Here is a 22,070-nt window from a genome sequence, read left to right as displayed (position 1 = left end):
TGCTTCCACAAAAGGAAAACATTGTCATAAAATAACACATTCTCTAAACGGCTTTTTCCAAAGTTATGCAGAACAAGGTTTACTGAAGTAACTATTAAGTTATTATCAAATGTGGCTGAACACCTCGGTAAATCGTAACAGGAAAATAGCACTTACGCATAACTATCCGCGCATGCGCTCCTACCTAAATACCAAATCTAAAACCAAAATGTCGACATGTGCTTTGTTTGTAGTGTGGTTGACACTCAGCATAATACCTTGATCTACTATGAGTCAGGCGTTAGCTGAGCAGTACAACACCGATTATGATGTAGCCAACAACAATCAACCAGAATGGAACAAATTCCTCCCGAGGAATGGCCTGATCGGGGAACAAAACAAAGGCGAGGGTACCAATGTTTACAGTGGAACAGATACGAACGAAAAACACATTGCGGGAAATAATTTGCAAAACTCAAGTAAACAACCCGAGTCCCGTTTCAGCAACATACAAGATGGCATTGAATCATCTATTAGGTAAGTGGTTGCGCAGATCTCATCTTTTCTTCTGGATGTGTTGAGGAAGCAAAGAAGCGCTTACACATTCTTTGGCTGTCAAAGTACTTGGCAGCACATATCTGATTTGACGTTACGTTTGCTGATAGCATTGCGAGTAATCAAGGTGACATTTGGTTTTAGTGTTGATTTAATCCATGGGGGACCCTGTAAACTGTGGCTTTATTTTTAAATTGCTCAAATTTTAACTTTGCTCGTAAGTATATTTATGCCTTGCATTGTATATGCTGCAAATGGAAATGCTACCTTGAGCATCTGAACTGCTGAAGATGATGTACCAAGTAATGATTTAGACTTGATCTTCATGTTCTTGTGAGTGCACAGTGCTTATCACACATGGGAGCTTAGACTGCAGTTTGCACTGATTAGTACTGGGTACGTTTTCATACCATGTAGTGTGTTTTGGTTCTCTTTTACATGATTCAGCTACATATAGAACTGTCACTTATGTCAGCTTTGCCAACAAGATGTAAATATACAAGATTATTAAAACACAGTATGCCAGTATTTTCAGATGATATTGTTATTTACCTTCATTAGTATATCAAATCATTGTACATACATACCAATAGTACCTTGGACCTCTACTGGCTGCCGAACAGTAATCACCATATTTTAGTGGTACATGTATTTACAAAATTACCCTGCCATTCGTTAAATTAATGAAACAGAATTAATTATGATACTTAATTAGCTATTCATTGACGTGTCCAGCCCGTAAAATGCAGCCGATCGTGTTTTTATATAACACGGCGGAATGATGGCAGTAGAGATAGGTGTTCTCTCACAACTAACTGTAACAGTTATCACCATTTCAGAATTTCTCATGTCATTCCTGAAATAATATACATTTATATCCTAAAGTAACCTTGAATAATTGATTGTGTGACCAGCTGAGTGGGGTTTGTTTACAGTAGATTGATAGGGAATGAAACAATTAATGACTCTTGAGAACTTGAACTTGCTACTATATAGATCGAGTGACATCCCCCCCCCCCAATAAGTTAAAGGTTTTTTTATAGGTTCAAAGCGTTATCTTCATCATTTCACTTATGTTACTTACCATGAAGAATTTTCTTTTGCTGTCCTTTATTGTTGTCAAATACAGTGGGAATAAACCGGAACTTTGCACGCGTGATACTGATGTATTGGCAATAACTGTCATGCAGCGATAACTATTCAGCAGCCAGTACAGATTATTGCTGTTGATGCCTTGAACTGTATACTTACTGTCAAACTAATCCTTAGTAAAAAGTAACTGGCAGTATTTCAAAGTGCTACTTTTTTGGTTATGATAAAAAAATGTATGTAGCAAAAGCTTAAGCAAATGTATTGTATCGGAAGTTTGCTAAGGATAACCATTTTAGAATTTTAGAAGGTAAAATTTTGTGCATCTGAATAGCCAAAGATGATATTGCGTGAATACATGTTTAATAAGATTGTGTCAGTTTTAATGTGCCACACAACAGCGAACAACACTGTACCAGTAATCTGTCATATCACCTGTCAAAATGAGAGTATCTGATCGTAACTGTAAGGACATGGAGATCAGTTCTTCCAGCTCTACTGATCCCATTCCAAATCATGATTGAGCCCCCTCCAGAGAGGTCTGCTCCACACTTAGGCAGGACAGTCTGTGAAAGTTAGACAGTTGAAAATACTTGATGCCAGGACTGGTTTGTAAAATTGATGTGATCTCCACCCAAATCCAAACATGCCTGAATGTCAGGTCAGTGGCCAGAGATCAGTTCCTTGGTCCACTGAAATTCGACCGATTAGCACAGAACCACTCAAGCATGATTTGACGGATCGGCACTGCTGACTGTTAAAAATTCGACAGATTGGGCCGTAATCCTTACAAAGATGTTTGCTATCTGACATTGTGTTGCCCCAGTTTAGGCATGCCCATGCATCTGCCTAGTTTGTCATTTGCAAATGTCGTGGATGCTGGGGGGACATACATGCATTCATTTGTTGCAGTCGTCAGCAGCACATGTTGTGCCACGACTTACAATGAATTCAATTTTTTGTTGGATGTGTTTTTGATATGATCTTTTGTGAAACTTGTCCCAGTATAACATGATATTCAAACATATTGATTGTTTCAGTAAGTAGCATTATATGCAATTTCCTCAGTTCAATGTATCAGAAATTCATATTGTATCAAAAGAATATCATTGCAGTTATATCTTTGGGTGGTGTCTAACTGAATCACTGGTACTCAGTGGTAGAGAAAATGGGCATACAGTGGTTTTCTATTTCTGGTTTAGTTTACAAGGCAAATGCACACAGTTAACTTCATCTCTGTAAATAACTTCATGCAATATAAGTCTCCATATAAATATAAACAATTCAGTGACATCTTTTAACTGAAACAAAACTAACATAAAATAATAATACTAATATAGAATTTAACAGCCAACCTGACACTCTCGTCACGCTTGTCATGCCGAAGCTTGGCTCGGGTTCCATTCTGCACATGGGTACAACCCAACTCAATCACAGACTCCCAGATACATGCAATGGTCTCTCATACCACACACCTTCAACACAGACAATCACTCTCTACTTACCAAGCGTACCAGTGTATGAAATAAGCCAAAAATTCGGCCAGACACCAAGATATGGTGAATTTATTCACATGTATGGAATATTTTTTAAATAATTACCAGACCATCGAGCTGGCTAGCTGTAAATTTAGACCGTCCGTCAGAAATCTAGCCCGTCTTCGGGCGGTCGTACGGGCCTCATTTCATACACTGATTGTACTAATAGTGATCCTGGAGGTTGTGACGATGAAATGAAATTGTGATTTGTCAGTGAACACCAATTCGGTGACAGAGGCCAGAAAAGGCACGTGCCAGTCCCATACTGTAATTTTTGATGCACCATTTTTTGAGGTAATGTGTGTATTGGTAATGGGGCATGACTTTCCCAATTACTGTTGCGAACTGAAAATTAGGCCACTATGTTGATGGCTTGTTAAACAGTTGTAAGGGAAATAGCATTTCATTCTGCCAAACAAATATGTCAGAGCTTCTCAGGCTATACTATTTTGCAACACAATAACAGTTAACAAGCACATTGTCAGCTATCTGTATATCAGGTGTGGATTAATTTGTATCATCAATAAATGAGCGAGAAGCTGATGTTTTCCTACAACTGTTTGTGTTTTCTCATCTCCTTGCTGCTTGTATTGTGACATGGATCATCTTATATAGTTTTTGAAATGTTTATTGAACTGTCTGTGACTTAAATGTGTGTATCATTCTGGCTAACATAAAGAGTTATGGCAGTAATTTGAGTAGACTATTGCATACATATATATATATAGTCATTGTCAAATAATCAGAATAATGATTGATTTTCAAGATTTCATTTACAAACTTGAAACATTATTTTGTAAACCCTGTCCAATGTAGTGATCTGGGTTCATCGGCATAGTATGGGAATGATCATTGGTGATTAGATAAAACATTCAGATACCCAATATGTGAAATGATCATTGGTGATTAGATAAAACATCCAGATACCCAATATGTGAAATGATCATTGGTGATTAGATAAAACATCCAGATACCCAATATGTGAAATGATCATTGGTGATTAGATAAAACATCCAGATACCCAATATGTGAAATGATCATTGGTGATTAGATGAAACATCCAGATACCCAATATGTGAAATGATCATTGGTGATTAGATAAAACATCCAGATACCCAATATGTGAAATGACGAAGTTTATCTAGACTTATATCTACTGAAGTGGGTTTATGCCCGTGTGCACTACTTGAAATAAATTGTCTGTCTGTCTGTCGGTTACATACAGAAGAATTTTTTATTTTGTTTTTCACAATTATCATTGAACATGGAATGGGTTTTGTTTTCAGCTCTGAAGGCAAGGAGAGGGTGAACAGGATTCTGGTAAGTATGCCAACTTTGTGTAGTGTGTTTAGATAGCCCGATACCATTCCAGTTGGAATCTGTGTTGAATTAGTAGTTGGGAATGAATACTCCGTTGAGTTCTTGATTTGTGAGATTATAAGAGTCACAATTCCCACGATGTACAACAATACATTGTCTTAAAATGTTGCTAACGTCTGTTGTGTATATCAATAATGTTGAGACCAAACTTATATCAGTCAAAATCAAATGAGAGGCTTTTGAGCTGTTTTCATCAGTGTTGCGTGAGTGTGTGAGTGAGTGAGTATGGTTTTAAGTCGCTTTTAGCAATATTCCAGCAATATTACGGCATCGAACCCTTGTCTTCGGCGTGACGAGCAAACGCTTAAACCACTAGGCTACGACATCAGTGTTATGCCACATGAAAGTATTGGTACACCAGGACATGGTTCACACATGGTGCCTATAACAGAACCTGTGACAAGTGAACACTTCAGGCATTTGGCTATAGGGCGAGCTAAAAAGTCAATAATCAGAAATATTGTCGATGGGAAGAATTCTCAGTGATTATTGATAAGAGAAGAATGTCATCAATAGTATTTTATTTAAAGTATTGAGATGAAATCAAGTTTTAATTTGCACATGTAATACACAAAGTTACGTCTTTATTCAAAGGCTGTGTAGTAAGTTGGTTTTGTTGGTAGCCAATGAACAAATATCACCACTCACCAGTGATATAAAATATGCTCTTTTTTTGCTCAAATTTACTTCTGTGATATTGATGGATACTCAGTCGATATTCAGTTAACGATAATTGATTTCTCTGAGTTATGTTGATAGCCCTACTTAGGTAACAGCAAGCTGAGTAAATAGGATTCTTTCTTTCTAATTCTTGAAGTCTTTCCTTAAAACACATCACTTCAGCTGAGCTTTTCTCTAGACTATCAGGATTGTTTATATATATGTGCATGGCATTGGATGCATAGATACATGGACTATATGCTTAGGAAATCAATTATTATTATTATCAATATTAGTGATAAAACTTTAACATATGTGAAAACCACAAAGGCACAGCGAGACAAGTGAAAAATTTAACAAATCTTTCTTAATGGTGAATAAAACATAAATAATACAGTAGCGTATTTCTTTCATTACAAATAGCAATACAAGCAGTGCAACTGGAATTTTGCTGGTAATACTGGGTTTTATCTTAGGTTGCACCTTGAGCAAGTAGGTTATCATCTCTTAAATTGAGCACTGGTAGTTCATTCACAGGGTAAGATTTCATCTTGTATGCATACTCCTGCTGATCCTGCTGCATGTACTTACACTCGTGCTGCCAATCTCTGCATTGTCTCGTCCAAACTTAATTATTATCAAAGCGCTATCATGTTGCTGAAATATTGCTGAGTGTTGATAAACAACAAAGTAAGATATCAAGATTTGAGGACTTGTTAGATAAGCCAATAGATCTTTAGCGAGGAAAGCATAATACTATTTATTTTTGTTGTTGTTATAGAGTGAGGTGAACAGCTTGTCCGATGTCGAGAAGTTGTTGCTTTACCTGAAGCTTCCAACCGGAGCCAGTCCTGATGACAGTCTACGCCAGTAAGGAAAATGTTTTTTCTTTAAGTTATTGTGACCATTAATATATCCTTTGAATACCTTACCTCTGTTTATTATTCCTGTATTTGGACAGTCATCACAAAGTAAAATCTCTGATTTTAAGCAAACATCCTCTTTGTTCTGCCAGCATGAGGTGACTAGGTGTTGTTACATGTACTGTAAGTCAGGCGAGTATATATCATGGCCTAGCTGTACGTTGTCTGTCGTAAATAGCTTCTCAGAAACCATTAGACCTGTTGATGCCTGACAAGCTGCCTTTCATAGATTGTGTCGATTTGTGTCTCAGAAAGTTATGAATGTGGATTCAGATCCTGTTTTGACAATGAATGTTTGTAGGTTTGTTAGTTCCTGTATTAATCAGTGTCGACAGTGTGGTGAATATTTCAGACCCATATAACACTGCTAGTTTAACTTTGGTTTTCATTATGACCATGAGGTGTTAGACCTGATATCAAAACAATGGGCTGAAAAATGGATTTCTGGTGTGGTTACTCAACATTTTTGTGAAAAATGTAAGGAAATTTGGAACACATATAGTTAGTTGTGCAGTTTAACAGAGTTGTTCTGTTCCATTACAAAATGTTGAATTATAACATTTTGTCCACCATTGTTATAATGTTCTCAAACTGCATGTTCTGAATAATTCTTCTAACCGTAATTTTGCAGACCGACAGAGCTGAACTGTAGCAAATATGTTGTTCTTATTCTTCCTGTCATTTTTCGTTCAAAATATTAGGTTTTAATGTCATTTTTGTCCTCAGTATGTGTACTGTATGGGTTATCAAGGGTTTTCATGTGAGATCAAATACAGCATCTTTGGCTTTTCCTAAGTGGACACCTTCCTGATTGCAACATGCTTGAGTCACCAGTTGTCTTTTTCTGTAGCTGTTGAAGGTGTTAAGAGGTACTTGTCACTGTCAGCAGTGTGTTGGCACACCCCCTCCGACTGAGTGCAGTCACCCTTTGCTAGATACTTGAGGAGGAACATGCAGTCAAGTGATCCCAGACAGCATTCTCTTTGCAGAGTTAATGTCCCTTGGTTGTGGAATGTCATGCTGGATGATTGATTTGCCAGTGAATCTGGCTCCTATGAGTTTAAAGTGTAGACTATACTGGCAAAAGGCCAGGTACATATGATTGTTGTGTGAGTATGTTGTCTGGACATAAGCTTATACAGCTGACATGAAACATTGAAGGTTAGTGACCATGGCTATCAGAAGAACTGGCTATCAGAAGAAATGGCCGACATTGAGCTTATGTCATGGTTTGTTTTCTGTTATCTGCCGATCTGTTGGAACAATAAAATGTATAACTGTAAACAGATTTCTGTGGATTGATTGTTTGAAGTAAATGATTTGAGTGGAAGCCATTGCTTGCAATTCAGAACCCCGACTTCCTTCCTGCACTCTTCAAACCGCATCGAGCAGGCTCAGGCGTTCACCTGGATCCGCAGTCACTTGGAGGAGGACAGTGAGATTTGTGTGCCGAAGCATGAGGTCTACGATGACTACAGGTCAGTATTCATTTACCACCAAACTTTCATACAGTACCTAATGAATTACTTGTCTTAAGTTAACTGGTGATGACCAGCTAGAACTTCATGGAATAATGTTTTTCTTATCTTTTGCAGGCTGTATTGCGAAAGTCATAATCTGAAGCCCCTGTGTCCGGCTGATTTTGGGAAGGTCATGAAATGTGTGTTTCCAAATGTCAAGCCACGTCGTCTTGGGCAGCGAGGACAATCAAAATATCCTTTGAAAACAAAAGGTTGATGTAGTAGCCATACAATTTCTGAGTCCTTTGATGGGATCCAAACCAAGAACTTTCAAGGTTAGGATGTTACATGTGGAATCCTATGCCCTGTTACACAGACAACAATATTAATGATTTTATACTGGCCTGACAGTATTTAAGTTTGTGAATCTGGATTGTTCTGAAATTGGTGAGCGAGTGAGTTTATTCTTTTTCATAGAGATTGTCCTTGGGGTACATATAAGCATTTTCTCCGGCTGAAAATGTCATGTGACAGTTGTATCAATGTTTTAATAAAAATATTGTACAATAAATAAAAATCTTTGTTATCTATTATACGGCCCCCACCATGTGGAGTTACCTCCCTGCTAGCTGAATTACTCATCTTGAGAGAAAAATAATGTCTGAGACTCCAACAACTGTATGTATGATCTTTATTCATTCTTGACAGAACAGTTTTATTGACTTTGCAGTCTGTTATTTCTCATTTATGTGACTTTGTATTAAACTTTACGCTAGCTTTCCCGTGGTTTACGCACATGTTGCTCTTCCATGGCGGGAAGTTTAGCGTGCCAAGTGGTTGTCATATTGCGTTATTAACCAAGTACTTCTTCCTGTGGTTGCTTTCACGTAATTTTCAATGTTTTGTACGTGTATATTTCTGCTGCTGGTTCCACTGTTAGTTACATGCTTGCGTGTTTGCTTTCAGGCGTTTACTGGGTGTTCTGTCTGTGGGCAGAACATTCCGAGAGCCGGTCCGAAGCCGAAGCCCGCCTTCACATCAACGTCTTGGTACTGAGAGATGTGCGGTTTGTTTTCAAGCGCTTCCGGGAGCATGTTCAGGGCCAGGTGGTTTATCTTCAGTTGGACAACCGTACGGCCATGACGTACATCCTGAAGCAAGGCGGCACGGTGTCCCTGGCGCTCCTTCAGGAGACGTGGGAATTTCTCCTCTGGTGCGACCAGTGCGACTGTCAGGTGCTTCCTGTTTATCTCCCTGAGCTGGAGAATGTGCGAGCAGACGCTCTCTCTCGTCGGATCCTGGACCTGCACGCGTGGATGCTCGACCGGCAGATATTCAGAGTTATCTCCCAGTTGTACAGATCGTTCCAGGTGGATCTGTTTGCGTCCGGCGGGACAAATCAGATACCCGTGTTCTGCTCTCGAATACCGGACAAGAGCGCGTTGGCTTCCGACGCCTTCCTGCTGGATTGGACGGGCAAAGTGCTCTGGGCGTTCCCGCCGCTACAACTCATTCCCCGGGCCCTCTCCCAGCTGTCCACCCAGCCAGCTCGGCTACTTGTGCTCCTGGCACCGCTATGGCCGTCACAGAGCTGGTTTCCGGTGATTCTCAGGTTTCTGGCTCAGCCTCCTGTTCTATTACCTTTGCGACCGGACATTCTCACTCAGATTGGCGCACCATACCCAAATCCAAGGATTCAGTGGGTGGCTTGGCCTCTGTCAGGTCTAGCCTCGAAAGCTCGCGCAATTCCTGCAGCAGTTGCAGACACAATTCTGGCTTCGAGACGGGATTCGACAAACGTTCAATATGAGGATAGGTGGTCCAGCTATGCGTGCTGGTGTTCAGATACGGGGATTGCAGATCCCTTTTCTGTGGATTTAGTCCGAGTATTGGAGTTTTTGATAGCTCGTTTTGAAGAAGGCTTGACGGCTTCGACCATTCGTGGCTACTCCACCGCTATTTCCACTTTTCACACCCCTGTCGATGGTGCTCTTCTGGTGCAGCACCCTCTTATGCAGCTCTTTTTAGCTGGCGTGGATCGGGTTCGACCTGCTGTCAGCCCACCTTTGGATTTGTCAATCATGCTATTTCTGGTGGCGGTAACATCTGGGCGAAGGGTCGGCGACTTACATGCTATGTCGGCAGACCTGGCGCTGACTGTGTTTCATCTGTTCTGCTGTTACGGTAGCGGGAAGGCTGGGATGCCGGCGAGCAGACAGTCCCTGTCTCGCTGGCTTGTATCGGTCATTTGTGCTGCTTATCAGGCAAAGGGCAAGCCTTCCCCTGAGGGGTTGAAGGCTCACCCGGTCAGGGCAGTGGCCATGTCAAAGGCTTTTGCATCGGCACTGCCCATTGAAGAGATATGCTCTGCCGTTATTTGGAGCAGGCCTAGCACTTTTATCAGGCACTATCAGCTCGATACACATTCACGTGATCGTGCGCGTTTGGGCGTTCTGTTCTCTCCAGTGGACAGTGTCCTGCCACCCTGACCAAGTGAGTCTTGGTTATCTGGACAGTTGATGCTGCTTTCAATTGAGTATTATTGATATATCCGCTGTCGTGTGATCTAACTCCTTTCTGTTCTCTCCGGAGATTATGGTCGGTTGTGAGTTGGGTTTTCCCCCTTCCGGTGCTCTCTAATAGATCATGATGTGGGCGGGTTTTTTTATTTTCGCACTGTGTGCGATTTACCTTGCTTAACCTATGAGGTTGGATCTAAGTACTTATCCTCCTGTCGGTTACCCTCCCATAATGCCTCTCGCGGATGCTTCGGGACACGTAACAGGTGAGTGTTGTGGCGTCTGTTACATTCTTTTTAAAGATCGCTATTTATGTGTACTTTGACAGAATTCCCTCCTCCCTGGCCTCCGGTCTTTGGGAGTCTGTGTTAATGCATATATGTACCCCAAGGACGATCTCTATGAAAAAGAATTAGCTAAACCTGTAGAGGTTTCCAGTTCTTTGAAGAGAGTCGTCCTTGTGGTAGGGCTGCCCACCTCCCTGCAATTCTGTTCACTGATTTATTCCGCAGAAGGAATGATGATACAGGCCTAGGTGCTTACCTAGTTGGCTGCGCATGCATAGCAGGGAGGTAACGCCACGTGGTGGGGGCCGTATAATAGATAACAAAGATTTTTATTTATTGTACAATATTTTTATTAAAACATTGATACAACTGTCACATGACATTTTCAGCCGCAGAAAATGCATATATGTACCCCAAGGATGACTCTCTTCAAAGAATTGGAAACCTCTACAGGTTTAGCTAAGTTTTATGCCGCTTCTAGCAATATTGGTGAGAGTGGCATTAGTGACTGCAGCCATATTGAAAACTCTGTTTTTACAATGACAAAAAGTCAAGTGGAAATGTCACATTGAGCCACAAAACAGCTTTTTCTGCATTTATCATCATGCAGTTTCATGTGCGGCAAGTACGTGGTAGTCAGAATCATAGCAATAGGATTCAATGCTTTTAGCTGACTGTGCATGTTTCCACCAGTGATGACACCCTATTTTGTTCAAGAGGAACAAATATGATTTTCAATTTCTCAGAAAGTACTGTGCATTATGATTGAACTTAGATATGACCTTATTATTAGTAGGGCTGGGTTCGGGTAACCTGGATACTGGGGATGGGTGGGTAAAGAGTTGGACCCCGGGTACCCATAACATTACAAGGACACGCTTTGTTTATGTGACTTATAAATGAAGAATTAATTGAATGTGTTTGTCTTTGTGCCTGATGTAATGGATTAAAAATATTTCCAGATGCTGCTTTTCATCTCAGCCATGATTGATTTTATTGAAGGGGAATAACTTGCAATGAGTATTATAAGTGCCCGGGTTGGGTCGCGTAACAGTGGGTCAGGTACCCGGGTAGGAAAGTTGGACCCGTCCCAGCCCTAATTATTAGGAAATACTTTGGAAATATTTTGGTAATAGGTGAAGGTCAGAGTTCAGGATTTAGAAGAACATGCTTGCTTCACTGTCAGTTGCTGAGGCATTGCTAGCTTTAAAGGCACAATAGTTTAGGTCTGCATGTATCTTTGTAAATCCTACCATCTAGAATGTTGCCAGAAAGTTTGTCACATATCAAGGAAATTTCTGTTTAATTGTGAAACACGATTGGCAGAGATTTAGGTAGAGATGTGTGATTTATGTGTGATTTATATCCTTAACTCTACCCACATATTGCTATAGTGGACTACGAAAGAAGCTTGAGGTGCAGCCACCATCTCTTCCAGAACTGGAGATCACGCCAAAGAAGGAAAAGGTGTATTTTTAAAACTGTTTCCTGGGGTATACTGTATAGGCTTACATCAGTGCATCAGTTGGGTGATACTTACAGTTCCTGTTGATCTCCTGGGGTAAACTGGCTTACATCAGAGCATCAGTTGGGTACTGTTGATCTCCTGGGGTAAACTGGCTTACATCATAGCATCAGTTGGGTACTGTTGATCTCCTGGGGTAAACTGGCTTACATCAGAGCATCAGTTGGGTACTGTTGATCTCCTGGGGTAAACTGGCTTACATCATAGCATCAGTTGGGTACTGTTGATCTCCTGGGGTAAACTGGCTAACATCAGAGCATCAGTTGGGTACTGTTGATCTCCTGGGGTAAACTGGCTTACATCATAGCATCAGTTTGGTACTGTTGATCTCCTGGGGTAAACTGGCTTACATCAGAGCATCAGTTTGGTACTGTTGATCTCCTGGGGTAAACTGGCTTACATCATAGCATCAGTTTGGTACATCAGTCCTGGGGTAAACTGGCTACATCAGTTGGGTTGATCTCCTGGGGTAAACTGGCTTACATCATAGCATCAGTTGGGTACTGTTGATCTCCTGGGGTAAACTGGCTTACATCAGAGCATCAGTTGGGTACTGTTGATCTCCTGGGGTAAACTGAGCTTACATCAGCATCAGTTGGGTACTGTTGATCTCCTGGGGTAAACTGGCTTACATCAGAGCATCAGTTTGGTACTGTTGATCTCCTGGGGTAAACTGGCTGTTGATCTCCTGGGGTACATCAGCATCAGTTGGGTACTGTTGATCTCCTGGGGTAAACTGATCAGAGCATCAGTTTGGTACTGTTGATCTCCTGGGGTAAACTGGCTTACATCATAGCATCAGTTGGGTACTGTTGATCTCCTGGGGTAAACTGGCTTACATCAGAGCATCAGTTGGGTACTGTTGATCTCCTGGGGTAAACTGGCTTACATCAGAGCATTGGGTAGTTTGGTACTGTTGATCTCCCTGGGGTAAACTGGCTTACACATCATAGCATCAGTTGGGTACTGTTGATCTCCTGGGGTAAACTGGCTTACATCAGAGCATCAGTTGGGTACTGTTGATCTCCTGGGGTAAACTGGCTTACATCAGAGCATCAGTTGGGTACTGTTGATCTCCTGGGGTAAACTGGCTTACATCAGAGCATCAGTTGGGTACTGTTGATCTCCTGGGGTAAACTGGCTTACATCAGAGCATCAGTTGGGTACTGTTGATCTCCTGGGGTAAACTGGCTTATCATAGAGCATCAGTTGGGTACTGTTGATCTCCTGGGGTAAACTGGCTTACATCAGAGCATCAGTTGGGTACTGTTGATCTCCTGGGGTAAACTGGCTTACATCAGAGCATCAGTTGGGTACTGTTGATCTCCTGGGGTAAACTGGCTAACATCATAGCATCAGTTGGGTACTGTTGATCTCCTGGGGTAAACTGGCTTACATCAGAGCATCAGTTGGGTACTGTTGATCTCCTGGGGTAAACTGAAGCTACATCAGAGCATCAGTTGGGTACTGTTGATCTCCTGGGGTAAACTGGCTTACATCAGAGCATCAGTTGGGTACTGTTGATCTCCTGGGGTAAACTGGCTTACATCAGAGCATCAGTTGGGTACTGTTGATCTCCTGGGGTAAACTGGCTTACATCAGAGCATCAGTTGGGTACTGTTGATCTCCTGGGTTGGTACTGTAAACTGGCCAAACTGCCTTACATCAGAGCATCAGTTGGGTACTGTTGATCTCCTGGGGTAAACTGGCTTACATCAGAGCATCAGTTGGGTACTGTTGATCTCCTGGGGTAAACTGGCTTACATCATAGCATCAGTTGGGAGATACTTACAGTATTTAAAGGTGTCTGCATGATTTGGGTTTTCCTAGGATTAGGAGATTGGGGGAAATGATGATAAAGGGTATGCTTTTACACATGCTGTTTCAGACATCTACAGTTTGTCATTTGTTTATCCTCTCTCTGTTTTAGGAAGAAAAGACTGAGGAAGATGAAGTTTACACTGCTTCACGCCAGCTTGTGTGTGAATGGGCACATAAACTTCTGGGAACAAACTTCAACAACTTACGAGAATTGGCGGAGTTTCTGGTGGGGAATCTGTATGTTAACAGTAAATCAACTGCAGCATTCACAGTGTTAGCGGCCATGCAAGATGCTGGACTTCATAATTCAAAAGGTAAATTTGTTTTTCAGTTACAGCAGTGGATTTGTTCCAGTTCTCATTCTTTATCAGAATGCATATCTGAGTTTAGTTACGCTAGTCAGGCATAGTTCATTCAGTTGCAAAATGAATAATGAAGACATTCCTTCTGTCATTCTTGCATTTGCCTATCCAGTTTCCCCCTGATAGCAATGATGAGTACCTGGCCCCATGGTACCCGTGAAGACCCGGGTTAGAATTGATCTTCAGTAACCTATGTTTGTCGTAAGAGGTGACTAACGGGATCGGGTGGTCAGGCTCACTGACTGGCTTGACACATGTCATCGTATCCCAATTAAATTGCGTAGATCGATGTTCATGCTGTTGATCCCTGGATTGTCTGGTCCAGACTCGATTATTTACAGACTGACGCCATATAACTGGAATATTGCTGAGCGTAAAACTAAACTCACTCACTCACTCACTTGGTCCCATGGAACCAGATATGGGGGACTTACAAGATGCTGACATTTTTATTTTGACATGTCTTGAATTTGTATGTGTTACATTTCAAATGTACTGAAAGTAAATCTCTTTGCTCATTGATGTTTCATTGTTACCTTATTTGTTTCCTTCAGTATCTTTTTGAGAGTATATATTTGATGTCACTTAGCACTGGATTTTGCTTACAGTTTTTGTGCTTGTGTTGCAGTTCCTGTGTCAAGCCTGTTCACATGCACGTCTGGTGGTAACAAACACAAGGAGACTCAACTTCAGCTCCAACGTAAGTTGCAAGAGAGAGAACTTATCAAGGAACAGAAGCGAAGACTACAACAACAGCGATCTGAGAATGAGCGTGAGAATGATCAGCTTCGTTCACAATCTCTTGGTCAATCGCCATCACCATTTCAATTAGCTGCAAAAAGTGCTGCTCGCAATATAACCAAGCTTCTACAGTCTCCTGGAGCCAGGGACAACTGTCTCAAGACAAGCCCCCATATTCTGCAGGAGATGGTGAAACCACAAGACAGAAAGTCTGGCGTGGAGGCTACAACAGACATTGATTGTAATGGCCACAGTGATATGGATGTACAGGCTGAGAAAGTTGGTGTAAGTGGAAGGCAAAGTGATAATGGCCAATATCATGTTGTCAAAAAGCCAGCTGTAAGGCCTGCAAGCCAGCTGGGAGATATTTCAGATAAGGCAATTCAGAAGACTGATGTTCAGATAGAACATAAATCAAAGCCTTTAAACTCTAATTCTGAAACAAATTCTGAAAATGGACACTTTGCTTTGCCAACAACTCCATCACGCAGTGCTTTTGTTCCTGTCTCGAATCAGCGGAAGGATTTTGGTTCAACAACCCATCCTAATTCAGGTTTAATTGACTTCATAGAGGAATCAGGAGAAGAGAAGCATACATTACTAACTGAAACTTTAGACGATACGAAGACTAACGGGAAGTCAAACTATTTAAAAGACATGCTTCAGAAAGAAACAAGTTCTGATATGAAAACCAGCAGCTCCCCTGTAATTGTCAGTAGTGAAAGCAGCACTGTCACTGTTCCTTCCTCACCTCAGACTCCTAAAAAGTCTCGAAGTCGCTTTACACCAATTCGCCCGAAGATAACACCAACAAAGACCGTATCATCGATCCTCAAGGACCACAAGAATGCCAATGGTGAGGGTCCTGCATATGACAGCAGACCTGTTTCAGCTATTCTGAAAGAAAAACGTGCCCGTGAAGCCCAAGAAATTTTGACTCAATTGGCAAGCAATGTTCAGCTGCAGAGTAGTCCTTTGCCTCATGGTATGAATGTTTCTGGACCTGTTTCCTCTGTTTCTTCAGATGTTCTTAAGTTGCCACTATCTGCGGGGAGTGGTTCAAATTCAAATGAGGTTTTCATTATTGTGGGATCGCCAAAAGCAGGAACATCTAAAGTAGGTAGTCAGTCAATCACAGTATCTCAAGGAGCATTTGACATGATGAGCAACTCCCAGTTTCCTCCCAATGTGACGGCACCGATGCCATCTTCAGTTCCACTAACTTTGTTGCTGGCAAAACAAGAAGAAATGCAATTTCAAGGTCATGGGAGATTGGACAGCAACTCACAGGATAATTCAGATTTATCTGATAATGGCAATGTCACGGACAGTGATATACAAAAGTCTGATGAATCTCAGGACATGATCATTTCAAGAGACACTGATACACCATCAGGAAGAAAACGTAAGTCCAGTGACAGAGATGTGGAAAGTAAAACCAAAAGAATGAACTCCATTGATGTAAGAAATGAAGAAGATGAAGTATTTCTTTCTCCTGGGGAAACACAGACGGCAATAACAGCTGTTCCAAACTCAAAAACAGTGTCTGTTTTGGTTCAGGCTGAGGCAGTGTCATGTGGCTATGAGAGTCGTGCATCTGGTGGCAAGCTGAGCGTTGAGAGCCTGGAGAGTGATGCCTTACTTGACAGTACACCCATGGCAGTGGACCAGGAGCTGGTTTCTTCTCTTTCAAAACCAAAACTTCTAACAAGTCAGACTGCTTCTATTGGCATTAGTGCTAAGTCAATGAGATCAACACAAAAACAACTTCTGCAACAGAAACTTCAGCTGGACCAGCGAGTCAGTAATTATCTCAGCAAAGGTAATAAAAGCAAGGAGATGGAGACTGTCGCACAACAACTGTCAGTGGTAGACAAGTCAAGGGTGGAGCAAATACTGCAACAGTACATTCAGCATCAGCAAAAGCGGGATGTAAAATCAAGTGTAGCATACCCAAGCAAATCAACACCAGTCCCTAATAATCAACCAGTCAACCTCTTGTCTTTACTGCAAAGACCTGTGTTTGATAGCAAAAAGTCAGTGTTGAGTTCTGTTAGCAAAACAAAGGAAATTTATCTGAATATTGAGAAATCGGGTCAGAAAATGTCACCTGATGAAAACGCCCAGCTAGTAGTGAACAAAGATTCTCCTCTTGTGAATAGCAATACAGTGGATATGTGTGAAGATAGTTCAGATTTACCATCAGATGTTGCAGATTTTATCACAGAAAATATGGCTGCCAGAGAAAATACAACTGGGCCAGTTAATCCTGCAAACCATCAAATGAAAGATCCACAAACCGCCGGGACATCTAACAAAGTGAGGCACTTGCTTCAAACAGACAATGCCCAGCATCAAGATGAATATGAAACTGATGATGCTGGTATTCGTGGAACCACCGAACAATTTACTGTTCCTTCCACCCCACCACCACGCCAAAAAGAGCTAGCCAGTTCTAAACCCAGGTTTGCAACTGTTCAGAGGAGTGCCTCTCTACCAATGTTTGCTCCACCTCTAGCCAATAATCAGTGCCAAACATCTCTAATGACACTTGGAAAAGGACTAGATATGCCAGCTCCCCCGAACCGAGTAATAGATTCAAGTTCACCACAGCCCTTGCATCAAAAACCAGCAACTCCCGTTAGTTTTACTAACTGTGTCCGTCAACTTTCTGGAAGGCAACGGCAAAATTCAATTGACCGTCTCAGTAACCACACTCCCATGTCAGATGCAGGTTACCATAGCTTCGATGCAAGTCCTGTGATGAATTCTACACCAATACCTCCAGTAGGAACAAGTGATAGTTTGATACATAATACCAGCAATACAAGTACAAATTCTGTGAGATCTGATTCAGCACAGAGCTTAGTTAATGAGTCAGTTGTTGTGCCAAGTCCTGTGCAACTTGCATCACCTCAAGTTCACAGTGCACGGTCAACACCCAGCTCAATCATGTCACCACAAATGGCATCCCATAATAGTATCAACACAAGCCCCAGTGAGACTACCACTTCTCCCAATTCGTTTATACCTATTCAGGGTGGACTGACAACAAGCTATTCAACACTTACTAGTCCCCAGTTGGTGACTCCCATCAAACCCCAGGTGACAGTAGCAGCGTCCCCCAGCACTGTGTCGTCATCGTCCTTCAGTAGCAGTATCTTGATGCAGCTTACATCCAATAATAACGGCGACTGCAAGTCCAGTCTCCTGTTCCATCACACACAGAATGACCAGCTTAAGCAGAGGGATATGAAGCAGTCTTCAAGTACCACAGATGTGAAGGTGGCAAATGGTAAAACAGGGGTTTTGCATAAACTACTCAATTCAAAGAGTTTGCCAAGTTATGAAGAGGCTGTACACCACTTGGGCAGGGGCAACTGTGATGACAATGGTACAAGTGGTACCATTGGTGTGACATCAGTTGCAAAGCCTTGCTTAGAGACAAAAGCTCCTCCACAACAGCCTGTCAAAAGTGTCAATGCCAGTAACCATGTGAATGTATCGCTTGCACGGTCATTAAGTTTCTCTGAAACTGATTTAAAGGTGAAATTAAATGACAGTGCAGATACCCAAGACAGAACTACAACAGGATCAGATGGAAGACACATCTCTACGAGTGAATACCCCTTCTCTTATCAACTTGCATTACTTAGAGAAAAATGTTTAAATCCTCCCGGAAAGGAGAATAAAAGTGAACAAGGTAATAACGGCAAAGGGCAATCCGTCCAGAGAATGTCAGCAGTGAACATAAAGCCCTCCGAACCTAAAACATTTTCAAATGGTAATTGTGCCAATGAATCAAAGGAGACCAAACTACCTGATACCCAGCAGGCAGATTCCACTGTTGAGGCGAAGGACAATTTCATTCATGGTAAAGCTAATGTGACACATCATCATTATGGCACTGCTGCACAGAAACTTTCATCATTAAACCAAAGCATGCCTGTGTCAAGTTCAAATGCACGACTGAAAGCGTCAACAACTGTGATAAAACCATCTGCAAGTCCAGCATATCCACGCACATTTTCTACTGGCTTGGTGCCTTCTATTCCATCCAGTGAACTGTCATCTACCAATAAATCTAGGCAGCTGGCACCAACAGCATTTGCTACTTTTGATTTACCAAATGTCAACTATATGGGTAATGCCCCCAATATTGACCTTGGAAGTATTCTGCAGGGCAAGCAGGGAGCAGGTGGAGGTCTTAACGCCACCGATAGTGCTGGTGGTGACCGGAGCAGATTTAGCTTGATGCAGGCATTACAGCCCACACAGACAATAAATGAGGAGGAGCTGCAGTCAACATTAGAGATCCTGCGCAGTCTAGACAGTCAGTATTTCTCTCAGTCCGACCTGGACCTAGACACCATGCAGCCCACCCTACAGCAATCACATCAATCTTCCTCTCAACATGAATTTCAGCTTCAGCTTCAGTCACAGTCACTTTCTGTTAACCCAGTAGATCAGGATGGTGATGCAAACTCGACTGCTTCCTCTGATATTCAAGAGCGGAAGAATAACATGAAGTCATTTTCAAATAATGTGTCCAGCAGATAACTGATAGCCGTTTTTGCTCACTTCTTTCTATCAAAGCAGTAATGCTGTTGATAACTCGATCATAAAACTTTATGATTATTAGGAGATGACAAATGCATGGCTTGTGTTCATCTTAAATTATTATGGCAATTATGTCATTTGTACATTTGTGTTAATCATATTGATAGCCACGTTGATGAACAGTGTGTTGTGTGTTTGGGAAACAGTTCAGATCTGTAGCTTGTCCAAGTCAATCATTCAGTCCCTGTTGTAGTATACATTTAAAATGTGTGTACATTTTGTGAAAATAACTAGCCAAACACATGCCATGGTACCTAGCTGATCAACAAGACAGGGTCACAGTATTGGACCAACAAATTATTGTTACTAATTCTATCTTATCAGTAGTGCATACAGTTGCCTTTTGTATAAACCCAACATTAAATGATCTGACAACCTGTCTAATCTGATGATACATTTTGATCCTTTGTAGATTTTGAAATCATCTTGTGTCCACAAACCACCTTCCTCCATGTACATATCTGTAAGATCATGTTTATGCTGTGCAGAACATACTTTTTCAGCTGATGTAAAGTGGAGGTCAAGTTTGTTGAAGTCATGGCCTGTTTGTGCCCAGCCTGTGGTTACTGCTGTCCACACCATTACTGCATGAAGCCAAACTTGACTTGGTTTATTCATGTCATTGTATCACGAGTGCGTAGATTTATGCTGGTGATGTCACTGGTTCGGACTTGATTATTTACAGACACCAGTCATATGGCTGGAACATTGCTTATCGCAGCAGTAAGCAACAGACAAAACAACATGTAAAATGCTTCAGAATGTTTAAAGAAAGCACATAACCTTAAAATTGAGTTTGGTTTACCTCTGCTTTGAACAATATTTCAGTAATGTCACTGTGTGTTATAATACTCAGGGTGGTGAGCTTAAAGGGGTGCAGGTCTCACATGGTCACCTGCTTTGTTAAACGATTAACACTGGCATAGTGCTGATAAACAAACAAACATAGTCAAATTAAAACCACAATCTATAGGGCTGGCCATCACAGAGATTAATAATTGTTAACTAAATATTGATCGATTATTGATAAAAATCAGATAAGTAACTTTGAGCAAAAATGCAAAAGAAATGAAAAAATTTCACACCACTGGTGAGTGGTACCATATTTAAGCATGAATCCCACACAAGCGTACTGAACATAATTTATTAGCAACACATGAATAAAAAACGATCTGTGTATTGTTTGACTAAATTAAATCTTTTTGTATTGCAAAAGCAACACTATTTTCATATCGATAATCATAATAATTTTTCCTATCAACGATATTTCCGATTATCAATCTTTTAAGCCAGCACTAACCGTCTGGTTTCTGCTATGTCAAAGGTACACCGCTCTGCAGAGCATATTGTGGCGTCACTGAGAACTGGATGATCCCTGGAAATGTTCAAGTAAATGACAGACCAACTATTTACTTGAGACATGAACAGCATCAAGCTTCAGCAAGAAGGCAGTGTCTCATAGAACGTCAAACATACATAACAAACCCCCAAACTCTCGTGCTTGGGTTTGCTTAGATGAAGGCAGACAATGTTTTCTCTACTCTCACACACGGCTGTTAGAAAGTAACAGATATATACTATTTGAAAACAGTAGGGGATATTTTGTGTTAGGTTGAAACTACATGAACAAGTAACAAGATATGGCAATGAAAGTAATTGATATATCATTTCCAAAAGAATTAGCTTCCCAAACTCAACATTGTATGCCAGATTTTACCATTGTGACCAAAGCTTAGTTTTGAGCAGTGGCATATAGTTTTCGTGGAACCAAGTGCTAAAAGTCGCTGTATTAAACGCATTTAATCATTAAAAAAATAACAGATTTTCATGGGGGGAAACGGGTCGGACCACTACCAAACTGCTGCTAGTTGCTCGGTCTCATCAGGAGATTACCAACTAACACAAGTGGATGATCAACAAAGCTCTGGGGGCGCAAGGGCGACAACTCCAGTCATCATCATCAAAATCTTTATTACGTGTGAAGGCCTCAGGCCCATATACATATTAATATACATATTCGAAACGGGAAACAGTTTCTTAAAAGATTTAGCATTTACCTGTCTACCTGAGTAGATTTTCTTACACCCCCAGTGAAAAATATCAGTAACTTATATATGTACATGTACAGCTGTTATGGATTTTGTTTAATAATGTTAATACCTATTTCTATTTTTCTAACTTTTCTCTTACTTTGTATGCATAATAGATAAAACGAGCTAGATTATTTGTTTAAGGATATTTCTAAACGATATTATATTTACTTGCAAATTCTTAAGCCAAATTCTATCCCGAAGATCTTTATAAGCTGGACTTTTCAACAAAATGTGATATTCATCTTCTAAATCTACTTTGCATGCAGGACAATTTCTTTGAGATACATCAATATTCTGCCACATACCTACGTTATTCTTTAAACGTAAGACACCAGCTCATAATTTGACCAATACTTTACGGAATTTATATTCCAAATTTGAAGACAGATACCCCTCAGGCTCAAGAAGACTCTTATATTTTGTACATAACGTATAACGTGAACTGTTTTCAAGAGGAGATGTCCAATTTTGGTAAAACATATTGATCAAGCGTTCTTTAAAAATGTGAATAAAAGCGC

The 22,070-nt window shown here is 41.0% G+C and overlaps 1 protein-coding gene across 1 annotated transcript; it reads left to right on the top strand.

Moving 5' to 3' along the window:
- Positions 1–198: 198 nt before the first annotated feature.
- LOC124279066 (serine-rich adhesin for platelets-like) lies at positions 199–19,853 on the top strand. Its single transcript, XM_046714866.1, has 8 exons — positions 199–516; positions 4,448–4,481; positions 5,983–6,071; positions 7,474–7,602; positions 7,720–7,836; positions 11,773–11,857; positions 13,846–14,050; positions 14,727–19,853. Exons 1-8 carry the CDS (start codon positions 269–271, stop codon positions 19,397–19,399), a joined length of 5,580 nt encoding a protein of 1,859 aa, XP_046570822.1. The 5' UTR covers positions 199–268; the 3' UTR covers positions 19,400–19,853.
- Positions 19,854–22,070: the final 2,217 nt, after the last annotated feature.

Source organism: Haliotis rubra, unplaced genomic scaffold (assembly GCF_003918875.1).
Source record: "Haliotis rubra isolate DU_JTF1 unplaced genomic scaffold, ASM391887v1 Scf246, whole genome shotgun sequence".
In the NCBI taxonomy this organism is placed as follows: domain Eukaryota; kingdom Metazoa; phylum Mollusca; class Gastropoda; order Lepetellida; family Haliotidae; genus Haliotis; species Haliotis rubra.
The sequence above is the reverse complement of the archived record's forward strand: the minus strand, read 5'-3'. Positions and strand labels throughout refer to the sequence as shown.

Coding starts and splice junctions, on each gene's coding strand:
- LOC124279066 (XM_046714866.1), top strand. CDS start 269: ATGAGTCAGGCGTTAGCTGAGCAGTACAACACCGATTATGATGTAGCC. Junction 6,072..7,473: donor CCTGATGACAGTCTACGCCA/GTAAGGAAAATG, acceptor CTTGCAATTCAG/AACCCCGACTTCCTTCCTGC. Junction 7,837..11,772: donor GGGCAGCGAGGACAATCAAA/ATATCCTTTGAA, acceptor AACTCTACCCAC/ATATTGCTATAGTGGACTAC.